Source organism: Parasteatoda tepidariorum, chromosome 7 (genome assembly GCF_043381705.1).
Source record: "Parasteatoda tepidariorum isolate YZ-2023 chromosome 7, CAS_Ptep_4.0, whole genome shotgun sequence".
Lineage (NCBI taxonomy): Eukaryota > Metazoa > Arthropoda > Arachnida > Araneae > Theridiidae > Parasteatoda > Parasteatoda tepidariorum.
Genome location: NC_092210.1, coordinates 25216206 through 25237501, shown reverse-complemented (window position 1 = coordinate 25237501; position 21296 = coordinate 25216206). Strand labels below are relative to the sequence as shown.

Sequence of the window (21296 nt, the reverse complement as noted above, 5' to 3'; positions counted from 1 at the left end):
ACATACATGTGTGACAGTTGTGCTTCCTTGTGATCAATATTATAGACCAAGTTGAGATAGATAGATTCAGTTACAAAAAAAAAAGATATTTTGGAACACAGATGAGTTCCTTGTCACCCAGAGTAATGTATAGGAAAACTGGGCTGTCGTGCTACTTGAGATAGGGTGCGTGGTATCGGTCCTCGCTAAGCTGTTTCACCGTAAAGTGCTCGACTTCGAGAGCAAGTCGCCGGGCTACCGAAGTGGGGTTGCCGTACCCTCAGTAGAGGATCAAAATTGTGATGGTATGTCTTCTGATCAACCTCAGGGATGCTTCCCAGACCGTCACCAATAGCCCATTAAGCAGCTTTAGTGCGACGTAAATAAACTACTTCGAATACAACTATTTATTGTTAGACATACACTTGCGTCCCACAGTAGACTGATCGCAAACACGCGGTTCACAGTTTAACGCCACAGTCAAGCATCACTCGCAGTGGCCAGTTACCGGGTTGGTTACCACTTTGATCAGTCCCGCAGTGGACTGATCGTTAAGACACGGTTCCCAGCAGATCACCGAAGTCAAGCATCACTGGCTGCGGTCAATGTGCGGGTGGGTGACCACTTGGATCAGTCTGCGTAGGGACCGAGGGTTTGCGGTATTGGTCCTCGTTAAACTGTGCTACCGTAAAGTGCTCGACTTCGCGTGCAGGTCGTTGGGCTACCGAAGCGGGGGTGCTATCCCCTCTGCAGAGGATCAAAATTGTGATGGCATGTCTTCGAATCATCCTCAGGGATGTTTCCCAGACCGTCGCCAATAGCCCATTGTGGCAGCTCTAGTGAGACGTAAATGAACTACAACAACAACCACTTTGATCAACCAGAAGGGATCGAAAATGTGCGGTATCGGTCTGATGGTCAAAGTGTGGTGCTTTGCACTGAAGAAAATAAATCTGGAATTAAAAAAAAGGAATTTCTATCTAAAATTCTCCCTGTTGATATTCATTCAGTTGGAGCAGATGTATTTATAATGTGTGGTTAATATTCTACATTTTAAAGTATGAATGTCCATCTATTGTAATTAGATTCAGAAATATGACAAACATTTTATGGTGTTGCTGTTGCTGTTGTTACTTTACGTCGCACTAGAGCTGCACAATGGGCTATTGGCGACGGTCTGGGAAACATCCCTGAGGATGATCCGAAGACTTGCCATCACAATTTTGATCTTCTGCGGAAGGGATGGCACCCCCGCTTCGGTAGCCCGACGACCTGCGCGCGAAGTCGAGCACTTTACGGTAGCACAGTTTAACGAGGACCAATACCGCACACCCTCGGTCCCTACGCAGACTGATCCAAGTGGTCACCCACCCGCACACTGACCGTAGCCAGTGATGCTTGACTTCGGTGATCTGCTGAGAACCGTGTCTTAACGATCAGTCTACTGCGGGACACATTTTATGGATGGTTGACTTAATATAAACAATAACCAGCTTCTTAAAACCTAAAGAAATTTAGATAACTTCCGGTGTATCGCTCCGCTTATGGCATGCTTACAAGGCAATGTGTGAACAGGCTTCATATTCTAGGAAGCTTTATTATTCTAATTTGTGTTTAAATTTACGCGTAATTTCACCATTCGTAAAAGTTCCTTGTAATTTACAAATTTTAACTCGTTGTGAGCCTAAAACAAATTTAAGAAAATTAATATGAACACCTAAACAAAGTGTAAGGTTTGCCATGTTTTGAGCGTTATCCCTTTTTTGGCTATAGTTGTGCAAAATATGACAGCTTGTAAATTTTTGAGTTGCATCACAGCATGCTTGCGGAGTTTTCCAAATTCATTTTTGGTTTGTTTCGTTGAAATTTGAATTGAAAGAACACATTAATTTGTAAATAGTACAACTATAATAATATTGGATGGCGTGCTTTTTCAAGCTTTAAGCGTAAAAATCAATCGGAAGAAGTAATCCGGAAATCTTACAACGAATTTTAACACCTGGCGCCATCTGTGCTTATCTTCACACGGTCAAACATCCTGCATTCCGGCAATTTTTAATATATATTGCAATAGCAATACAGGGTTATTCATAATTCCCTCTGTTTACTACAACTGGCTTCAGTGGTACATGTTAGTGACATCTATCGGCAACTACTTAAATTAAAACTTGAATACTTTCGGAATAATTTCATATGTTCTTTTTTGCCATATTCGTCTTCGTTTTTTTACTAAAACGCTTCGAAACCCCGGAGGGAATTATGAATAACCCTGTACTTAAAGAATTAAGAAAATGAATCCACAAAATTAAGGGAATAAAAAAAATAGTTAAAATATTATTAATCTGCCCATTTAGAGTGCGTCTATACTAACTGCATTAAATACAATCTTCAGATGAGGGTTTATGATATTTCCTTCCAGAATATGTAATCTTTTTTTTCTTTATAATTATTTTACCCTATTTTATAACCGTCGTTAAACAGCTGACCAATTTTTTTGGCCTCACGACTACTAATGTTCAACTTTGTAGCCTTGTAATTTTGAACTCAATCCAGAAGACAATGTAAGTTCTGAATCAAGTATTGGGAGAAATTTGACTCCGTGGAGGACTTTTAGGTGGAACTAACCAGCATTTGAGTTACATGGAGACGAAACCCACTCAAGGTTAGCCTGACGGCAAGGGGACTCTAACCCATGATCCGTCTACCACAAGGGATATTTTACGTCAGCATTGTGGTCAGTGCAAGCCCGATGCGGAATTCGTATTGACCAGCCATCGATGGGATTCGAACCCAGTTCGCCTCATTGGAAGACAAACGCTCTGTCATCCGAGCCATCATGGCTTAAAAATAACAACAAAAACATTTAATTGGACAAAATATAAACAAAATGTTTCTAAAAAATTTAATGCAGACTTATGGATCTAAAATAAAAATGCTTATTGAAAACGATACAGGTAAAACAATGCACGTTTGAAAACATATTTAAAATTTAATGTTATTAAATAAAATTTGTAATTTCTGATTTAAATTTGGGATTTTTGTATAAATTAAATGTAATTAGCATTTACATTTTGTGAGTTTCATTTCTAGATCGCAACAAAAATTGATTATTAAAGGGAATTCTTGAAAAATATGTCTTAGATTTCAAATTACACATAAAAAGCAATTCATAATACTAATAAAAAAAATAAAAAAATTTGACACGTCTCATGAATGAACTTGAACTTACTCTTAAAAGTCCTTGCAAAGATTTTTATCCATAATTTGTTACTGTAGTGACCTTTTTCTCTCTCTTTTAAAAATCAAAAAACACAGAGAACAAGGTTGTAACTTCTAAATATATACTGTAAAACTTTAAGGGGGGAGGGGAACCTCTCAATAATTTCAAATCCATGCAACATGTAAGGAGCTTTCTAGTTTGAAAAAATATAACTACATAACATTTATGATCTCAAGGTTTTCCAGCATTGGTTTATTAGATGTATCAGAATTACTTTTCCTTTTTATGCAATGCATCAGAATTTAAAATACAAAATGTTGCATCTTTTGTTCTGAAAAAAAAAAAAAAAGTTTGCTGTGAGCTTCTCATTTTAGCCTTTAATTTTACCATAATTGAGGGTTCTCTTTCAGACGAAAAAGGAATTATTCCTACAAGTTTACCAATAGAGAATTAGATAAATGTAAATTTGGGAGATAACTAAATAACACTTTTGGCACTGAAATATCCCTTATTGGACATAGTTTCCAAAATAAAAGTTTCTGGACAGTGAGAATTTTTAAAACTTTTTTTTTTTCATCAAATTTCAAGCTTTAAAAATATTTACAATTTTAAAATTTAGTTACTAGGTTCAATACTTAGAACAACATTGCAATGATTCGGAAATAATACTTGGTTACTTAATAATTCTCTTTAGATTAATAATATTAATTAATATTTTTTTTTCAAGAAACCCCTGAACTGCACATTTCATTTGCTTTATTCATTTTACTTTCAAGAATTACTGATAATATTATGCTTCTTGCGATAGAAATAAATAAGCATATCAACAACACTAAAATAAGTTCGAATAATGACCATCTACTAATATATTCAATGCATGAAACACATTGGAAATCAGAAGAGAAAAATAATGATCAGATTTGACAACAGCAATCTCCTTGCATTCATATACTAAAGTTGCGGTTGTTGCCATCATCATAATAATAAAGTTTAAAAAAAATTTCAATACAATGTAATCAGTTAAAAAAAACATATGTAAACTTTTTAACTCTTTCCCCCAAATAACACATAACCTTCCATTTTTTTAATTACTTAAAGAGTAGACCTGCAATTAATTAAAATAGTGCTTTTAGTTTTTGGATCACATAGTTTGTCTATAGAAAGATATTGCAACATACATATTATCAGGGGTGATTGTGGGTCCAGCTCAAATATCCCGAAAATTTCTTGAGTAAAATCATTCAAAAAAATTCATAGTTTTATAAATTTAAATCATTGAAATTTTCAAAACATGACATTCTAAATGAATTATATGCAGCATAATTTAAATTAATAATTTGGTATAAGTTTACTTTTAACTCTAATCACATTTATTATTCTACCAGAAAAAATATTTACAAATGAAATAGATGCCAAGTATAAATTCTAGGTCTAATATTTTTATACATAAATGTGATCAATGTTTTCTTGAAACTTCTGGACTTTGGATGTCCGGAAACTTTCGGATCATGGTTAGCGAAAAATCCGGATTTTTTCCGGTGCGCAATCACCCCTGTATATTGTATCCATCTACCATTTTTTTTTTATTACTTAAAGAGTAGATCTGCAGTTAATTAAAATAGTGCTTTTAGTACTGGGATTAGATAGTTAGACAATAGAAAGATATTCTCACATACATATTATGTATCCCATCTACTATTTTTTTTTAATTACTTAAAGAGTAGGCCTACAATTAATTAAAATAGTTTTTTAGTTGTCAGATAATATAGTTTGTCTATAGAAAGAAATCCCCTCACAGCAAGGTCTATAGCAGTCAGCTGTTATGGAAACAAAAAAATAGCACATTTAAAAGAAGAGAGCTACTCCCCCTCCCCTTGATTTCTTTCTCTCACCCTCCTGAGCCAAACATTGATCTGATACACAAAATTGAAATAGTTAAACCTCATAACCATAGTTACTTCCACTGCTCCAGACGAGACGAATGGAGGGAGGAGTTCTTTCCATAGACATGTTATAATAATTCTTAAAAATTATAACTAGCTATTTCAATTAGCAAAACATGAAAAAAAGATAAGGTGGGAATTTTTTAAACAAATTAATGGCGTTTAACTTGTAAATCATATCATGGAAGATAAAAAAAAAAAATTATCGCAAATTGACAGAAAGACTGGATAAAAGGTTTCAACGTTTAAGTGTGTCAAGAAATGTAACCAGAAAAAATATTCATATAACTTAACTTCAAAAAAAATTTTTACTTTATTGATTAAAATATCTCTAAATGAAATGGGTTACAAATAAAATGACTAATGAAAGTTTTATTTGCAAGTTAACTTTTCTGATTTTACTGCATAACTCATTAGCTGCTAAAGCTCCTGCAAGGGGAACAACTATTCCTTATTTTTCCTTGCTTCCTTTTTATTAATTTAAATCTTTAAATTTTAATAATTACACTAAATATAAACTATAATTATATTAATATTTATGAAAAGGAAAACTATTTTTTTAAGTTTTCAAAAATTATAATTAAAATAGGAATAATGAGAAAAATTTAGTGACTTTTTTTTTCTATTCCTTTTTTAAACACAATTCTTAAAATTTCTTATACTATAATTGTAAAAATCTTAACCACCTTTGTCTGTAAGAAACTGGTGCAAAAAATTACTAAAAGTAGTTGATAACATCCTCCTGATTTGTCAGTACCAATATGAGAGTTTGGACCAGAAGTATACATTGAAATCTAAACTAATAAACTTTTTAGTGCAAATTTTTTTCTGCTTTACGTGCGTATTATTAAATGCAATAATTCTAATCATTCGTCATAGCAGTACCTAATGAAATCACAAATGATGTTGCAGATGAAATAAATTAAAAAACTTTTAAATATATAAATAAATATTTAATACAAAACATGTACAATACATCTAAAAAAACAACATATGCTATTTACAATATTTACAACAATAACTTATGCATTTATAGATCTTGAAGTTTCAATAGGGCTAGGTGATTCTTCATCTGATTTTCTTATGAGTGGTTCTGTTTCCCCTTCATCTCTATACCGTATTCTCAAATAGAGAGGANAAACTTGCGAGAAAATTTATCGAATTTCGTTCCGGTTTTTTGGTTTTCCGGTTTTCTGATTTCCGGATAACTGGTTCTGTACTGTAGTTGATAACAACCGCCTGATTTGTCAGTACCAATATGAGAGTTTGGGCCAGAAGTATACATTAAAATCTAAACTAATGAACTTTTTAGTGCAATTTTTTTTCTGCTTTACGTGCATATTATTAAATGCAATAATTCTAGTCATTTGTCATAGCAGTACCTAATGAACTAACAAATGATGTTGCAGATGAAATAAATTTAAAAACTTTTAAATATATAAATAAATATTTAATACAAAACATGTACAATACATCTAAAAAAACAACATATGCTATTTACAATAATTACAACAATAACTTATGCATTTATAGATCTTGAAGTTTCAATAGGGCTAGGTGATTCTTCATCTGATTTTCTTATGAGTGGTTCTGTTTCCCCTTCATCTCTATACCGTATTCTCAAATAGAGAGGACGAATTATAACATCATTATACAGACACATACCACAAAATAAAATTATAAAACCTACTAACTGTAACCAATAAAATGTTTCCCATTGTACAGCTAGGGAAAAGATCCATACAGTGAAAGTTCTGATGCTGTCCAAGACCATACGTGTAGTAGCACTCATTTCTTTAGTGACACTCAAGCCAGCAAAGTTAAAGAAAGCAATGCTTACAATGGTTCCTGAAAAATAATTTTGTTTTTATAAGTTGCAAATAAAAAATTGTAAATAAGATGAATATTTCTTTTATCAGCCACCTTGATGACCAGCTTGGTCAACTTTTAAAATTATGTAGTACAATACATAAACTTTAATGGTAACTATGGCGCAATTTTACTTAAATATTCTTGGTCACCTTTCAAAATTAATTAACTAGAACAATTTATAAACTTTTATGTATTTAATAATTGTATTTAAATATTCAAATTTTTCCACCTCTCCTCCAATCCTAACACCTTAATTCCTTTAAACAGTATATTAACCAAATTTTTCGCGGACTAGCTATTCCCTAGGCCTTGCCAATACGGAAGTATTTTGATTTCAGTTTTAGGTATTTCCAAGCGATGTCTGCGATATTGTGAAAGTTCTTGATTTTTAGTTAGAATTTAGCATCTGTCTGGATGCCATTAAATAAATTTTTAAAAAAAAGTAAGTATGAGTTTGGGAAATTTCACATAGTAGACAGAAGTAATAAAATTATTTCCATCTCTGTCATAAGATTTGATAGAAAACTCTTCCCAATTCATTACATGCTGTACTATTTCCCTGCAAGCCACGACTTGAGTATTGTAATATATATATATAGTTCGAAAAATGCAACCTCTGTCACAAATAATTGGTATGACAGTATGAAGCACTATAACACCCTTTAAAATTTCTACAACCATTTTAGAATGGATCAAAAAAATAATTCTAAATAATAACTTTGTAATGAAGTTTTTACTGCTATAAAAATACAAAATGAATCTAAAGAAATACTTAACATAAAACTAATAATTCAACACTACTAAAATTATAACTTGAGACAACCTAATAAAATCAGTCTAAAATACTTTTGATGTATAACTAATTTTTTAACGTTAATTAAATTTTTACTTTAGACAACCGAGCAAAATGATTAATAATTATAGTGGTGCCATTAAATAGAGAAATACATGAATTCAGAGCTACAGAATTCATGGTGCCACATAAGAGAAATATATATAGAGATTATATTGCCAACAAAATATGAACAAAAAAAAGAGATACCTGTCAGCATAGAGAAAATATTTTTTATTAATAAGATTTATCAATCATTAAAAATTTATATAAATCATAAAATGTCAATTGATTAAAATGCATAATTAAGAACAACTTAATCCAAATCATTTTCACTAGTATTCAGCACAATAAAAAACTTATTCAATACTGATAATTACTTTAAGTTTGTATCTTTTGATACAGATGTGAATCTTTAATTCATTAATCTAAGATCAAATACTTTATTTTACTGTTACAAACAAATGAAATGTTTAAAACTTTAGCAAAAAAAAATTTTGAGGTCATAAATTTATTTTATAGAAAAAATATCACAACAATACATTTGTAACATTCAAAAAATTTTCAAAAATAGAGCAAACAAAAAAAAATTCCGGAAATAAGTATATTTTTTCCCTTACCTGCAATAGCTAAGGAGACCTGCCAGCTGTTACCCATTTGAGTGAAAGCATCGAGAGCATCTTCCATTCTTCCATAGGGGCTATTAAAAATGCTATTTCCAACTTTTATGTAGTACATAGGAATTAATAGAATACCCAATATCGAAAAACCAAACAAACCTGAAAATTAATATAAATTATATTCTCAAAAATTTTACAAATCTAATCAAATTTATTAATAAAAGAAAACATAAAACCGCCTATGTTAAAATTTATCACTTCACAGTTAGTCACCAGAATAGGAAGAAAAATGGTCCCTTATGTGTCAACGTAGGTTTTAAAAAAGAAATCGAATACTTTACAAAATTAATCAAATTTATTACAGGGTGCATAGCCAGATTTTACAACAAAAAATAAGCAACTTTTAAGTACTTTTTAAGCACTCAAAAAATATTTTTAATCACTTTCCAAAAAGAAATCATAATTAGGATCTGTGCAGAAATAAAAATTAATTTTTTCTATTTTTTGAAGTTCTTAATTTATAAATATAAAATCAATAAAATTTAAAAAAATTTCAAACATTTCTCATAATTATGATAAATAACTAATTTCTGATACATATTGCAGAAAAAATTATTAAAGTCATGCAGTTTTTGCATTTGAGAATTGACAATCGAAAAGGCAAAGAAAAAAATCTCGTTTCAAAAGAGAAAATTAAGCACTTTTTACAAACACCGTGTAAAAAAAGCACCTTTAAGGGTTTTTAAAAAACCAAAATCAAAAATAAGCACCTTTAAGTCGTTTTTAAAAACTTTGCACACCCTGTATTAAATATTTAAAAATAGAAAAATAACATATTGAATCAGGATTAAAATTCATCACTTTACAGGCAATCTCTAGAATAGAACGAAAATTCGTTTTTTGTGTATTGCAGTAAACATTGTTTTTTTTTTTTTTTTTTTTTTTTTAAATCAAACATTTTACAAAATTAATCAAATTTATTAAATATAGAAAAACACATAAACCCAGTATTAAAATTCTTTAAAAAAAATAAATAAAATTCTTTTTTACAGTCCATCATCATCAGAATGGGACAAAAATTCATCCGTTGTGTATTACTTAAAAAAAAAAAAAAATACAGCATTTTATCAATGAGGTTACAAATAATGATGTGATGGGATATGTGGTGAGGTATCTGATAAGCCTAAAAACACTTCATGAAGTTTTCAACACAATGATCACCACTAATAAAATAACTTATAAATTCAGCTAAATTAAAAATTAAATTTGAAAGCAAGGAATCAAATCAATATCAANAAAATCTTATCTGAATACTTAAAATGTTTGATACACCCAAATCAAAGGAATAAAACTGTATCTGAGGATTAGTACATTTTTGTTGGATAATTGAAGTTAAAAAGTAATGAAGCAAAAAGAGTAAAAGAATCCAAATGCTTTTGAATTTAGGTTAGCTATCAAAAGGCCATCAACATCCAATGTAAATTATCATCACTCACAGGTTGAAGAGCTGGAGATACTGAGTTTGATCCTGGTGGGCTGACAAAACGCAGCAAAGCAAATGCAGTCCTCTCATTTGTTGAAAACAGCTCTGACACTGTCCTCATCATCTGACCAGGATCAAAACTATAAGCTGTTCACATCATAAGACCAGGATCAAAACTATAAGCTGTCCACATCATATGACCCAGGATCAAAACTATGTGGCATTCCTACAATGGCGGTTAAAAGATGAAGCCCTAATAATGGGGCAAAGTGTTTGGCCATGGTAGAGTGTAATGATCATCAATCACTTATTAATCTTCACAGTGAAGAAAAAAATGAAGCAGCCACAGAAGGATTCAAAAGGAATTCAAACAAAAATTAATTAAAGAATAGATTAAATGCATTACACATGCAATGAGGCAAACTACATAGCTGAAGGAGATCCATTCCGTTAAGCATTTTATCTAACAAAGTGGGGGTAGAATATCGGTAAACAATTTTAAACCAATTCTTGCTCATGTTCTTCTATTAAGCTATGAATAAAGTTTAAGGACACACTTTTACAATCATCATAAGTTAAACTTGTAAGCCAATACAAAGCCTCTTTCTTTCTGTTTTTGTTTTCTAATTACAACTGTAAGCCTCATGCTATACTTTGTGGTGCATGAGGAGTTTTAAGTCGTTTAAATAAAAAATAAATACAAAGCCTCAAGGGAAAGTTTGCGTGTTAAGAATAAATTTGAATTTATCATTGACATTGGAGGTAATTTTGAAGATCACAAAAACTTTTATAAACTTTCAAATGATTTTAAATTCTTAATATAATATTCTTATAATCAAACAAGAATATACCTATATTTTCTGAAAAAACCATTAATTCAGAAAAAAATGTAGCTCACATTTAATTGAAAAGCTAAATGAAAATAAAAACAAACTAAAATGCAGATGTAAGAATTATAATTCATCTTTCACTCTGATTGTTAAATTATAAAGAAATATGTTTTTTTCTTCAAGGTGTAGATATAAAAGTTTACAAAAACAACTGTTTTATAAAAATTATAGATAATTGTTACAAAAGTGAGTACACACAATTAAGCAATACTGAGAAAGTTTACAAGTAGTAGGACTAATAAAAATTATTCATTAGAAATTGAATGACAGAAAAATACATCAAAAGAAAGGAGTAAACAAAGAAAATAGTGGATGATTATGCCTAAGAAGAAAAAAAACATGAATAAAACAGATAATTTTAAAAAAAGGCAGGGAGGAATTCTTATAAAAGATAGTAAGGAATTAGGAAAAACATTTTTTTCATAAATCAAACTAAACCTTTTTTTAAGGATGGAACACAAAATATTTTTCCAACATACATATTACAAAGTTGGCTAAAAACAATGATAATGTAATAATTTGACTTAAATATGACTTCACTAATTAGTAAGTTCCTTATTACTTCACTACTAGTTTTTTACTTCGAACTTAAAAATTAACTTTAAAGTTGAATTAGTAAATTTAGAGAACTTCGATTTTTTTCATTGTTATTCTAATTAATGAAAAAAAATTTTAATACACATTTCTATTATTGAAAAATTTGATCAAAAAAAAAAAAATTATTTGAAATTTCCAGGGAATAAAATTGATTAAAAAAATAATAAAAACTATCTTATAATGCATAAAAAAAGAAAAGAAAAGAATAAGATGTATGTTTTTACTAATGAAGAGAATAAAAAAAAAATTATGTAAAACTCACAAATCAAAAATAAAAAGTCCCGAAATAGAACTGATAAATTCAAGATATGAGGGAATTTAGGAAATAGCAACCTTTTTTCCCGGGTAAATTATTTAATGTAACTTTAACAAGGATTTTTTGTAGCATGGCTTTACATGATGAAAGGTGTTTGATAATTACAAATGTTCTGCAATATGGTTCAAAAAATAACTTTAAGGGTTAAATAATAAAATAAAAAAATTTAACTACTTAAAAATTTTTTATCGCTATTTGAACATAAATTGTTTGGCAGGGATTGTTCTATGACATATATGTAGAAGTTAAGAGAACTTTTCACTTGAAAATGTTAAAGAAATTAATCAGAAAAAGTAAATTTAATTGTTTTACTGCATAACTAGCTTATAAGAAAAGAGTGAAAAATATAATAGCTGTATTAATATTAGAGAAAAATAATTTTGAAAAAATTTTGAAGAATTGGATAGGTAACTGTTTTTTTTAAATAAATCATCAAATTTAACCATTTAACTATTGATAAAACTTAGGTCGAAACCTTTTAACAACAATCTAATAATGAAATCAAGAAAAAACAAATCTAAATTAATTACAAAGCAAAAATAACTTATGTACTATCAGAATGGAAAAAAACGCAAAAATATTTACAATTTGATTACAATGTACTAATTGTTACTTATCAACTGCAAAATAAGCAGTATATTAAATTTGAGTACATAACATGCTTTTACGACTTACTAACAGTTTTACATTGTTGCATTTACTTCATTACAAATTTAACATTATAGTGTTCACACTGATTGAGATGCATTAATAATAAACAGGTTCTGATACATTTACGAAAAAGGTAAAATAAAATAGTACAACCATAAGGAATAAAATAATGCATATTGAAAATGCAAAATAAACACAATATACAAGCATTGTCATTAAGAGTTCAAAATTATTTACACAAACTAGAAAGTAAAGATTTTTTTATGGATTCATTTAATAAATTCTTTAAAATTTGCAAATAACTATCAACGGAAAATTACTAAAATGGAAACAGTACAAAATAACTAACAATAATATAAAGAAAGAAAAATTTACCTTCCCATCCAACACCCTGCAAAGCTGGGACATTGTGTTTATTTACAAACTTTTCTTCTACTACCATCTGAGCAGCAACAATAATTTGAGCCATAATAATCAAAAGATCCCCTGAAAATAATAGTATTAGTACAGGTTTAGACCAGATTACGAAGTCCAATCCTGTCTTTTATGCAGTAGACATGAAATAATAATTCATCTCCAATATTACATTTTAATGTATTTAAAATAAAATATTAAAAGGTTACATGAAATAAAAACATATCTCGCTGATCATCGCGAGTGAGAAAAAATATCAGATGAGCAACATCTCGTGAACGAACTTGTTTATATCTAAAAAGAAACTACTGTTCACTTCAGTTCAAAGTTCGGAAGTAGAAATTGAAGTAGCAGTCTCAATCTCACAACTGCATCAGGGGGCAGTTGTCGTTTTTGAGTTTGACTCAGCAGTGAGGATACTGCATTAGCTTAAACAGTACTGTTTATAAAGCATTAAATTTTTTTTTCTTCTTTTAAATCTTAAAATAGAGAACTTGAACAATTAACTAAATGTACTTAAACAGTAAAGTTCTCAAAATTATGTGCAATATTTTCTATTAATTTAACAGACAAAAGTAAAGGAATTTATCAGTAGCAATTAAACTTAAGAATGCATGTGGTAATGCATGTTCAAAATTACTTTTATAATAAATGCAGTTATAATTTTATAGATGAAGTTAGCTTTTTTTTAGTTGAAAATGTATGTAGCATGTACTGGATAATGTTTTGCTCTATTCTTGCTTTCCGTGCAGATTTCTTTCATAGTAAAGATTTGTAAAATAAATAGTAGATACTAGTTTACAAGATAAAGGTGCATCCATTGCTATTTAAATTATTTCTAGTAATGAATTTAAAACCTGGTTTGCGTTGTTTAAGTATTTCAAAAGGTAATTTTCTATTTAACGAATTTTCCATATAACGAACTTATTACTGGGATTTAGCAACTTCGTTAAATAGAGGTCTGACTGAGTATATATATATATATTGATTCACTCAATGAAAGTACTAGAGATAAGAAATTTTTTAATTAATAAATATTTTTCAAAAGACATTAAATAAATTTTAAATGTTATAAATATTCTAAATAATTTAATTTTCTTAAAAATTATTTTATTATTTAACAACAACAATTTTTTTAACCAACAATAATTAAATTTAAATTGAAAATTTGAAGCTAAATTCATGTACATAAAAAAGACCAAAATGCATAAAAGCACTCACGAGAAGACCTGAATACACTTTAAAACATAATACAGATATTCAAATTTTCCCGAACGAAAATGTTGGAAATACAGGAACATTTAACAATACCAATGCTATAGCCAGATAAAACAAGACATTTTCAAAGTATCTACCTGTAATAATATCATTCATTGCATGTTTTTCAGTTTTGTCAGGATTAATCACATCTGACGCACCAACACACGCTAGACCAGCGATGACAGTAAAAATGCCCAACCACTCATAAGGTTTTAACTTTCTGCCTAAAAAGGCTACTGACAAAAGACCAGTAAATACAATAACAGAACCTAAAAACAAAAACTAAAATTACTCATTTACAAAAACACATTGCAAATCTTAACAAAATTAAATAACAATCAACATATTCCATGTACGAAAAAGTGCTCAGGTACTAGAAATTAATTCTATTAATGCAATCTGATTTAACCCTGATGAGATAACCCCATAATTAATCTTAACACTCTATTAAGACTTATTTATTATGCACTCAGTGAGAAACATAAATCTTAATTACAAAAATATTGTGCAAATTGCTGTGATTAACACAAACTTTCAAACACTACATAAAAATCAAATTAGCCCACATGTTTCAAGCATACTTTTTATCATAACTAAACATGAGTTGACTGATGACTTTCACATTTAGTTTAACACACACATTTGTATTAAACAAGAAAACATCTATTCAATTTTAATGCAGTATTTGTACAATTTTGTTTTTTTAATTGATTTTTCAATTCCACTTTCTGTTCATTGTACACAGATTTTTGTTAAAGATTAAGGTAAACAAACAAATATAATGACAATATCTAAAATGCAAACATTAGGTATACTCGCATTAAATTACATTTATTTGTTGATTTAAAATTATATTTACTTGTGATTAACTTTTTTTAATCTTATACTATAATACGAGGCCAAGTCGAAAATCGCCCCAGAATTAATAAACTCCGGTAAACTTGGGGGTCTGGGGTTTTTGGCCACGAGGAATCGATTGGCGCCGGTTTTGAAGCGCTACGGTCGAGCAGTTCGGNTTTAATCAGAATTAATATTAAAACATAAGAAAAGAAAATAACATAAATTTAAAGTTAAGAATTTCTATTTTAAGCTCAATGCAGGTGGGAATACACAAAACCCAGTTTCAAAACATTTAAATCAAATGTATTGCTAATTTAAATATGCAATCTGTTTCTCTCTACAAAACACAGCTTTATTTTCTTTCAAATGACATTTTTAGTCTATTTTTGATTGAAATGTACAGATTTAAAAACGTTGTATATAAAGGGGAGTCAAATGTTGCGACAAACTTTAAGGGTATAGGACACACATCAGGATTAAAACCAAATGTGAACCCCTGTTACATTATGTTTTTAAAGTTGAACATTTCAACAAAAAAGAACTACAATGTTATTTAAAAATATCTGTAGCTTTAGAAGGAAAACTAATTTCAGATTTGAAATTCCTACACCTACACCCTAATTAAGCTAAATCAATTATTTGTATAAATGCAATCAAAAATTTACTACCATTTCTAATGAAGAAATATTCAAATGAAATGTAAGAGAATTTTTTATTCATAATTGAGAATATTAAACCATTGTTTTTAAATCCTATATTTTTTAAATTAACACTTTAGTTGCAAATAAATTAATGTACACATTTGCTCAGATTAAGAACATCCTGTTATTCATTTTAGAAAGGAAATAAGAGAGCAATGCTTATTGTAGTATATATGGTTTTATCTATTCTGTAATATGTGCTCTCTTTCTTTTTCTTAAAGTAAATATAATTAATAGGATCATTAAAACTTGATCTTGAGATTGAAATAAATTTTGACTGATTCATATAAAATATAATATAGATTGAAATTTTTAAAAGAAATCATGCAGTTGTTTTATTAAATAACATATTAGTAAATATAATATTCCAGCCCTAAGCAAATACCGCGAATTCAAAAAGCACCACCACAACTTATAAAATGACAATGCAAGCTACACAGTAAAAAAGAAAAGAAAAATTATGATAGAGTTAAATGAGCTTTTATTCTCCATAGAAAAGTTTCAGAATTATAAATCTTTGCTATTTATGTATCGTGAATAACTTAAACTTAAGGATACGGTGGAATAAATCTTTTAGAACCCTCAATTTTATTTTCTTCTTCTTGGGCATAAGAGCCTATGACAGGCCAAGACAGTCGCAATAAGTTTTTGCATCTTGATCTATTCTATTCTGTGCATTGGCCTTCCAGTTAGTCAATTTTGCTTTACAATTGCAAAAAAAAAATATATTTATTTAAATATATTATGTAAATAAAAATTAATTTCTGACAATTTTTTAAATAAAATATTATAAATTAAGAATTGTTTAAGTTTACTTAATGCGTTACACATTAGAAGTGATACATAACTAAGTTGTTTTATTTAAAATATGACAATTGAAATTATTAAAAATGTGAGTGATTATGTTTCCATTATTCGTCCGAAATAAATATTCTGCGTTGAGCAGTATAGGCTAAATACCAAATATTTGTATGTTGCATCTCTAATTTAGTAGCAGCAATTGTTGAGCATAATCTTGTATCTATTTACAATTTAAAAACTTCTTGAAAAGGTTTTTAGCAATTTTTGCAATAACAGAACCCTGGTTGAAAGAATGTGACTTAACGCTTAATTTATATTCACAAATTACGAGTAGTTTTTTCACAATTTTTCAAAAACAGGACCTTTCACAAAATATCTGGACAGACCCCTGATAAATTAAAGTTTGTTAATGTGATTTTTATTTATGTCGCACTAGAGCTGCACAATGGGGTATTGAAGACGGTCATGGAAGCATCCCTGAGGATGATCTTAAGACATGCCATCAAAATTTTGATCTTCTGCAGAGGGGATGACTCCTCTGCTTTGGTAGCCTAACAACTTGCAGGCACGGTGGAGTACTTTAGAGTAGAACCGAGCACCCTTGGTCCCTATGCAGGCTCATTAAAGTGGTGCCCTTCCTGCTTATTAACCGCAGCCAGTGATGCTTGACTTAGGTGTTCTACTGGGAATCGTGTCTTTACGATCAGTCCTCCTGTGGGACACTTATAAACAGAAATTTAATTTATTAGCATTGACAGGGCTGAAATTAGCTACATTTTGAAGAAAAATGTCTCCTAGTACAGTACAGAACCCGTTATCCGGAAATCAGAAAACCAAAAAACCGGAACGAAATTCGATAAATTTTCCCGCCATTTTTAGAAGAAAAAAAAAAATTTCCTCATAAGATTTTAGGATTTTTCTTTCTTTTTTGAAAGATGTTTACCTTACCATCATTTTGGAAATAATCATTAGTGTATTACTCCATCGTTTTTTCTTCTTCTTAAGATTATTTCCAAAAAAAAATTTTTTTTAGTTGGGTTTAACAATAAAAAAAAACGACTTTTTGTAGCGACTCAGAAAAGCGGAAAAATCAGTTATCCGGAATAGCGATGGCCCCGATCGTTCCGGATAATCGGTTCCCTACTGTAGTAGCAAATTATATACTTTAATATATGATTCTTTGCTTAGTAAATTTGATTTAAAGTTATATTCCACAAATTGAATGATTCCAAAATTCATTCAGAAAGCCACACTGACCCAGTCTTTTGTGGTGAGGCTTTTAAAATAATGGCAAAACTAACCGGATTTCCAAAAGTTTCAGTTTTTATTGTCTACAACTCTATAAAATATTTCACAAAAACTTTAGTAGTCCTGAAATAAATCTCATATTACCTCTTAACATCTGAAAACTGGATGCATAGGTGAGATTCAATGCTATATACATAATGGATGTTCCAGTCATATCACAGAGAGCAGGAGGTAAAAAGATGAAAGGATTAAATTTTGAAGGTTGTTCACTCACTACAGATGGTTCAGACTTTCTTTTGCTGATGCAGAATAAAAGTTTGAAAGCCAAAAGACAGGAAAACTCTCCCAAAAACATTCCACATGCCTAAAATATTTAAATTATTACACTTTTAAAATAGTTTTCTTACAGATACTTGTGCAAAGAAAACTGAATTTAGAAACTGGGAGAAATAATGTATAAATAAAAATATGTTTTATACTAATACTACTTAATCAAAATTATAATAGTAATTTTTTTAGACTTTCTTAATATATAAAGATCGGTTGAGAGGTATTAACGAAAATTAATTTACATGCAATTAAAAATTATTAAGAAATAATTAAAGGAATTATTTTCACTATTAAGCAGATTCATTAAAACCATGTTATCCATTTTAAATATCTTTACAGCATCAAAATTGAGGAAAATTTCAAATAATTCATATATCAATAGTTATTGTAAGAACACGAAAATGCATAATCAATTCAACGCGATCCCAAATATTAGAACATATTTTTTCTCCCTTAAAATAAATACAAACACAATGTTATACAATATTCAAGTAATCTTAATAGGCAAAATTAAATTCCATTAATAGTAAAACAAATAAACTGTTTAATATTTGGATTAATTAATAAAAAATATATATTAAAGGAGACTGAAATTATTAAATCCTCTTTAAGGGGATAGTAGCCATTGTTTTCAACTAATAGCTACACAAGTACATTATACTTTAAAAAAATAAACAAACAAACCTGAACAAATGGGTGATTAAATTTTTCAAGTTTTCCAAGACTATTAACAGATTCAAGCTTGTCAGCCCATCTAAATAATATTAAACAAATATTTAATTGACATAAAATATACCATTAAATCTTATAAGAAATATGACATAAAGAAAAATTGGCATTTTGATCTAAAAATAAATGCACATTAGAAATCTTTTTTTTTTTTTTTTTTCAAATGTTGAATGCTAAGATTCACAACTATAATGTTATTCTTAATAAAGAGACAGCATTCATTTTTAAACAATAATCTAATAACACATTTTGCAAAATAATTAATCTATCTATTGCTACATAAGTTAAAAGAATATTAATAAAAATAAATGACGAACTAAAAAATTTTAATCAATTGGTATTCTCATATCAAGAAAATTTTTCAAAGCAATCGTAAATGTCAAAAATAAAGGAAGAATCTTTAATAATAATGTGATACGATTAACGATAGTTATTCTGCACCATTAATAAACAATGACAAGTTTTTAAGCAATCGTAAATTTACGAAAGAATCTTAATTATGTCAAAAAATTACGATGATTATTTTGCGCAATTTATAAATAATGACATATAATTAAACACACTCGTAAATTATTCTACAATATTACTAAATGATACTCTTAAAAGATCGGAACCATACTGGAATAACACAATTAATAATTAGCAATAATTTTAATTCAATTAACAAGTAGCCATTTTTTAAGAAAATAAGATAAATTAATGAAGTTTCATTTACCCTGTAGCTAAAATGTTTATAAATCCAGTAACAACAATCAATATAACTATAAGTCTTTGATAATTAATAATAATGTCATACGATCAACGTCAACTATACACCATTAATAAACAATGACATATATTTAAACAATAGTAAATTTACGAATCTAAATTAAGTTAAAAATTTAACGATGATTATTCTGCGCAATTTATAAACAATGACATATAATTAAACACACTCTTAAATCATTCTACAAAATTACTAAAATTACTCTTAAAAGATTGGAACCATACTGGAATAACATATTAAATAATCAGCAATATTTTTAATTCAAAAACAAGTAGCCAATTTTTAAGAAAATAAAGTAAATTAATGAAGTCTCATTTACTTCGTAGCTAATGTGTTTATAGATCCAGTAACAACCATCAATATAGCTAAAAGTCTTTGATAGTTAGTCCAAGCCATAGCAAAAGTTTGAAGTTCTTAAGATCTGTTTCCAAAAGTAAAAACGGATAAAAGAAAATAACTTTACACTTTTAAAATCCTTTTGCATCTAATTAAAAATTGTTGGGCACAACAATATTGAATAAACAAGATTATCACAGTTCTGCTTGCAACAATGACAACTAAGTATGAATTGACAATAAAATTTTGTCTAAATATGCGTGCTATCAAAATGTTCTTCCCATAAAAAAGCAACCCTTGTCTTATCACTATACTCGCCAAACCTTCAATTTCAGTTTCGAAACTCACGCCAAAATATCACGAGAAGAGAACTAATAATAGGTTTCGCTTACATGTAAAAGTATCTCTTTAAATTTTAAATTATGAATTAAAATTACTTTTCTGTCAAAAAAAAAATTTAACTTTTATGTAACCTTCTTTTTATGTAACTATGACGGTGAATTTTTAAAACAATAATTCAACTTTTTTTGGTACAACTTTCTTTTATAGTACTAGGAAATCAAGAAACATGTTTTATTTCAATTAAAACTATTTGATGTAAAACACGACCCTTGACATGAATTTGTAGTTAGTTCTACTATTATATTTTCCTTAAAAAAAAAGAATAAACTGTAATTTTTCATAAGCTTTTCTATGCAACCTGTTTTTAATGCTATCAAATCTATAATATTTCTAAAATTAATACGATATTTTAGAAATTATAATAATATTCATATAAATAAAGTATATTTCGTAATAGTAATCACGGTTATTGGTATATTTAAAGCTTTCAGGTTTCAAATAAGGAAATTTTAAAAAATGGCAGTTTTTAACTTTACTTGTGTATTTGGAGTAGCGCATTGAATTTTAATATAGGGGAAAAAAGGGAAATATTTTATTTTATAACCGACGTTGAACAGCCGACCCAATTTTTGCGCTTACGACTACCAATGTTCAACTCTGTAGCCTCTTAATTTTGAACCCAATCCAGAAAACACGGAAACTTCTGGATCAAGTGTTGGGAAATATTTGCCTTCGTATAGGGCTTTTTGACGGAACTAAGCCGCATTTGCGTTACATGGACAGGGAAACCAAGAAAACCACCCATGGTTAGCCTAAAGACAAGGGGACCCTAACCCATGATCCATCTACCACTGAGGATATTTCACGTCAACACTGTGGTCGGTGCAAGCCGGGTCCAGTCATCGCTGGGATTCGAACCCGGTTCAGGTCATCGGAAGGAGAACGCTCTTGGAGCCATCACGGCTCCAAGAGAAATATTAAACTTTTCCAAATCAAAATCATAGTAAGTTAACATTAGAAACCAGTTTGTTAGTCGAATGAAAACAAAAGATTTTTGCCTTCCATAGGAACCACTTTTTCATCTTCATCTAACAAATAATCTAGTTTTAATGATTTTAACTATTCC

The 21296-nt window shown here is 29.1% G+C and overlaps 2 protein-coding genes across 2 annotated transcripts in view; one reads left to right on the top strand and one right to left on the bottom strand.

The window, feature by feature from the left end:
* LOC107450559 (NADH dehydrogenase [ubiquinone] 1 alpha subcomplex subunit 8) overlaps positions 1 to 21296 on the top strand; it is a 204175-nt gene that overhangs the window by 121222 nt on the left and 61657 nt on the right. The window lies entirely within an intron of this gene.
* Positions 6571 to 20130, bottom strand: LOC107450553 (transport and golgi organization 9). Its single transcript, XM_016066377.3, has 7 exons — positions 19812 to 20130; positions 18682 to 18751; positions 17812 to 18031; positions 14173 to 14346; positions 12779 to 12889; positions 8467 to 8625; positions 6571 to 6990 (listed from the first exon to the last, which is right to left on the bottom strand). The coding sequence occupies exons 1-7, from the start codon at positions 19886 to 19888 to the stop codon at positions 6662 to 6664; spliced, it is 1140 nt and encodes a 379-aa protein (XP_015921863.1). The 5' UTR covers positions 19889 to 20130; the 3' UTR covers positions 6571 to 6661.

What these genes read in the sequence shown, in the direction of transcription:
- LOC107450553 (XM_016066377.3), bottom strand. Translation starts at nt 19,888, where the DNA reads ATGGCTTGGACTAACTATCAAAGACTTTTAGCTATATTGATGGTTGTT. An exon ending in ATAAACACATTAGCTACGAA is followed by an intron (nt 18,752 to 19,811) that starts GTAAATGAGACT and finishes AATATTATTTAG; the next exon opens with ATGGGCTGACAAGCTTGAAT. An exon ending in TTAATCACCCATTTGTTCAG is followed by an intron (nt 18,032 to 18,681) that starts GTTTGTTTGTTT and finishes TAAATATTTTAG; the next exon opens with GCATGTGGAATGTTTTTGGG.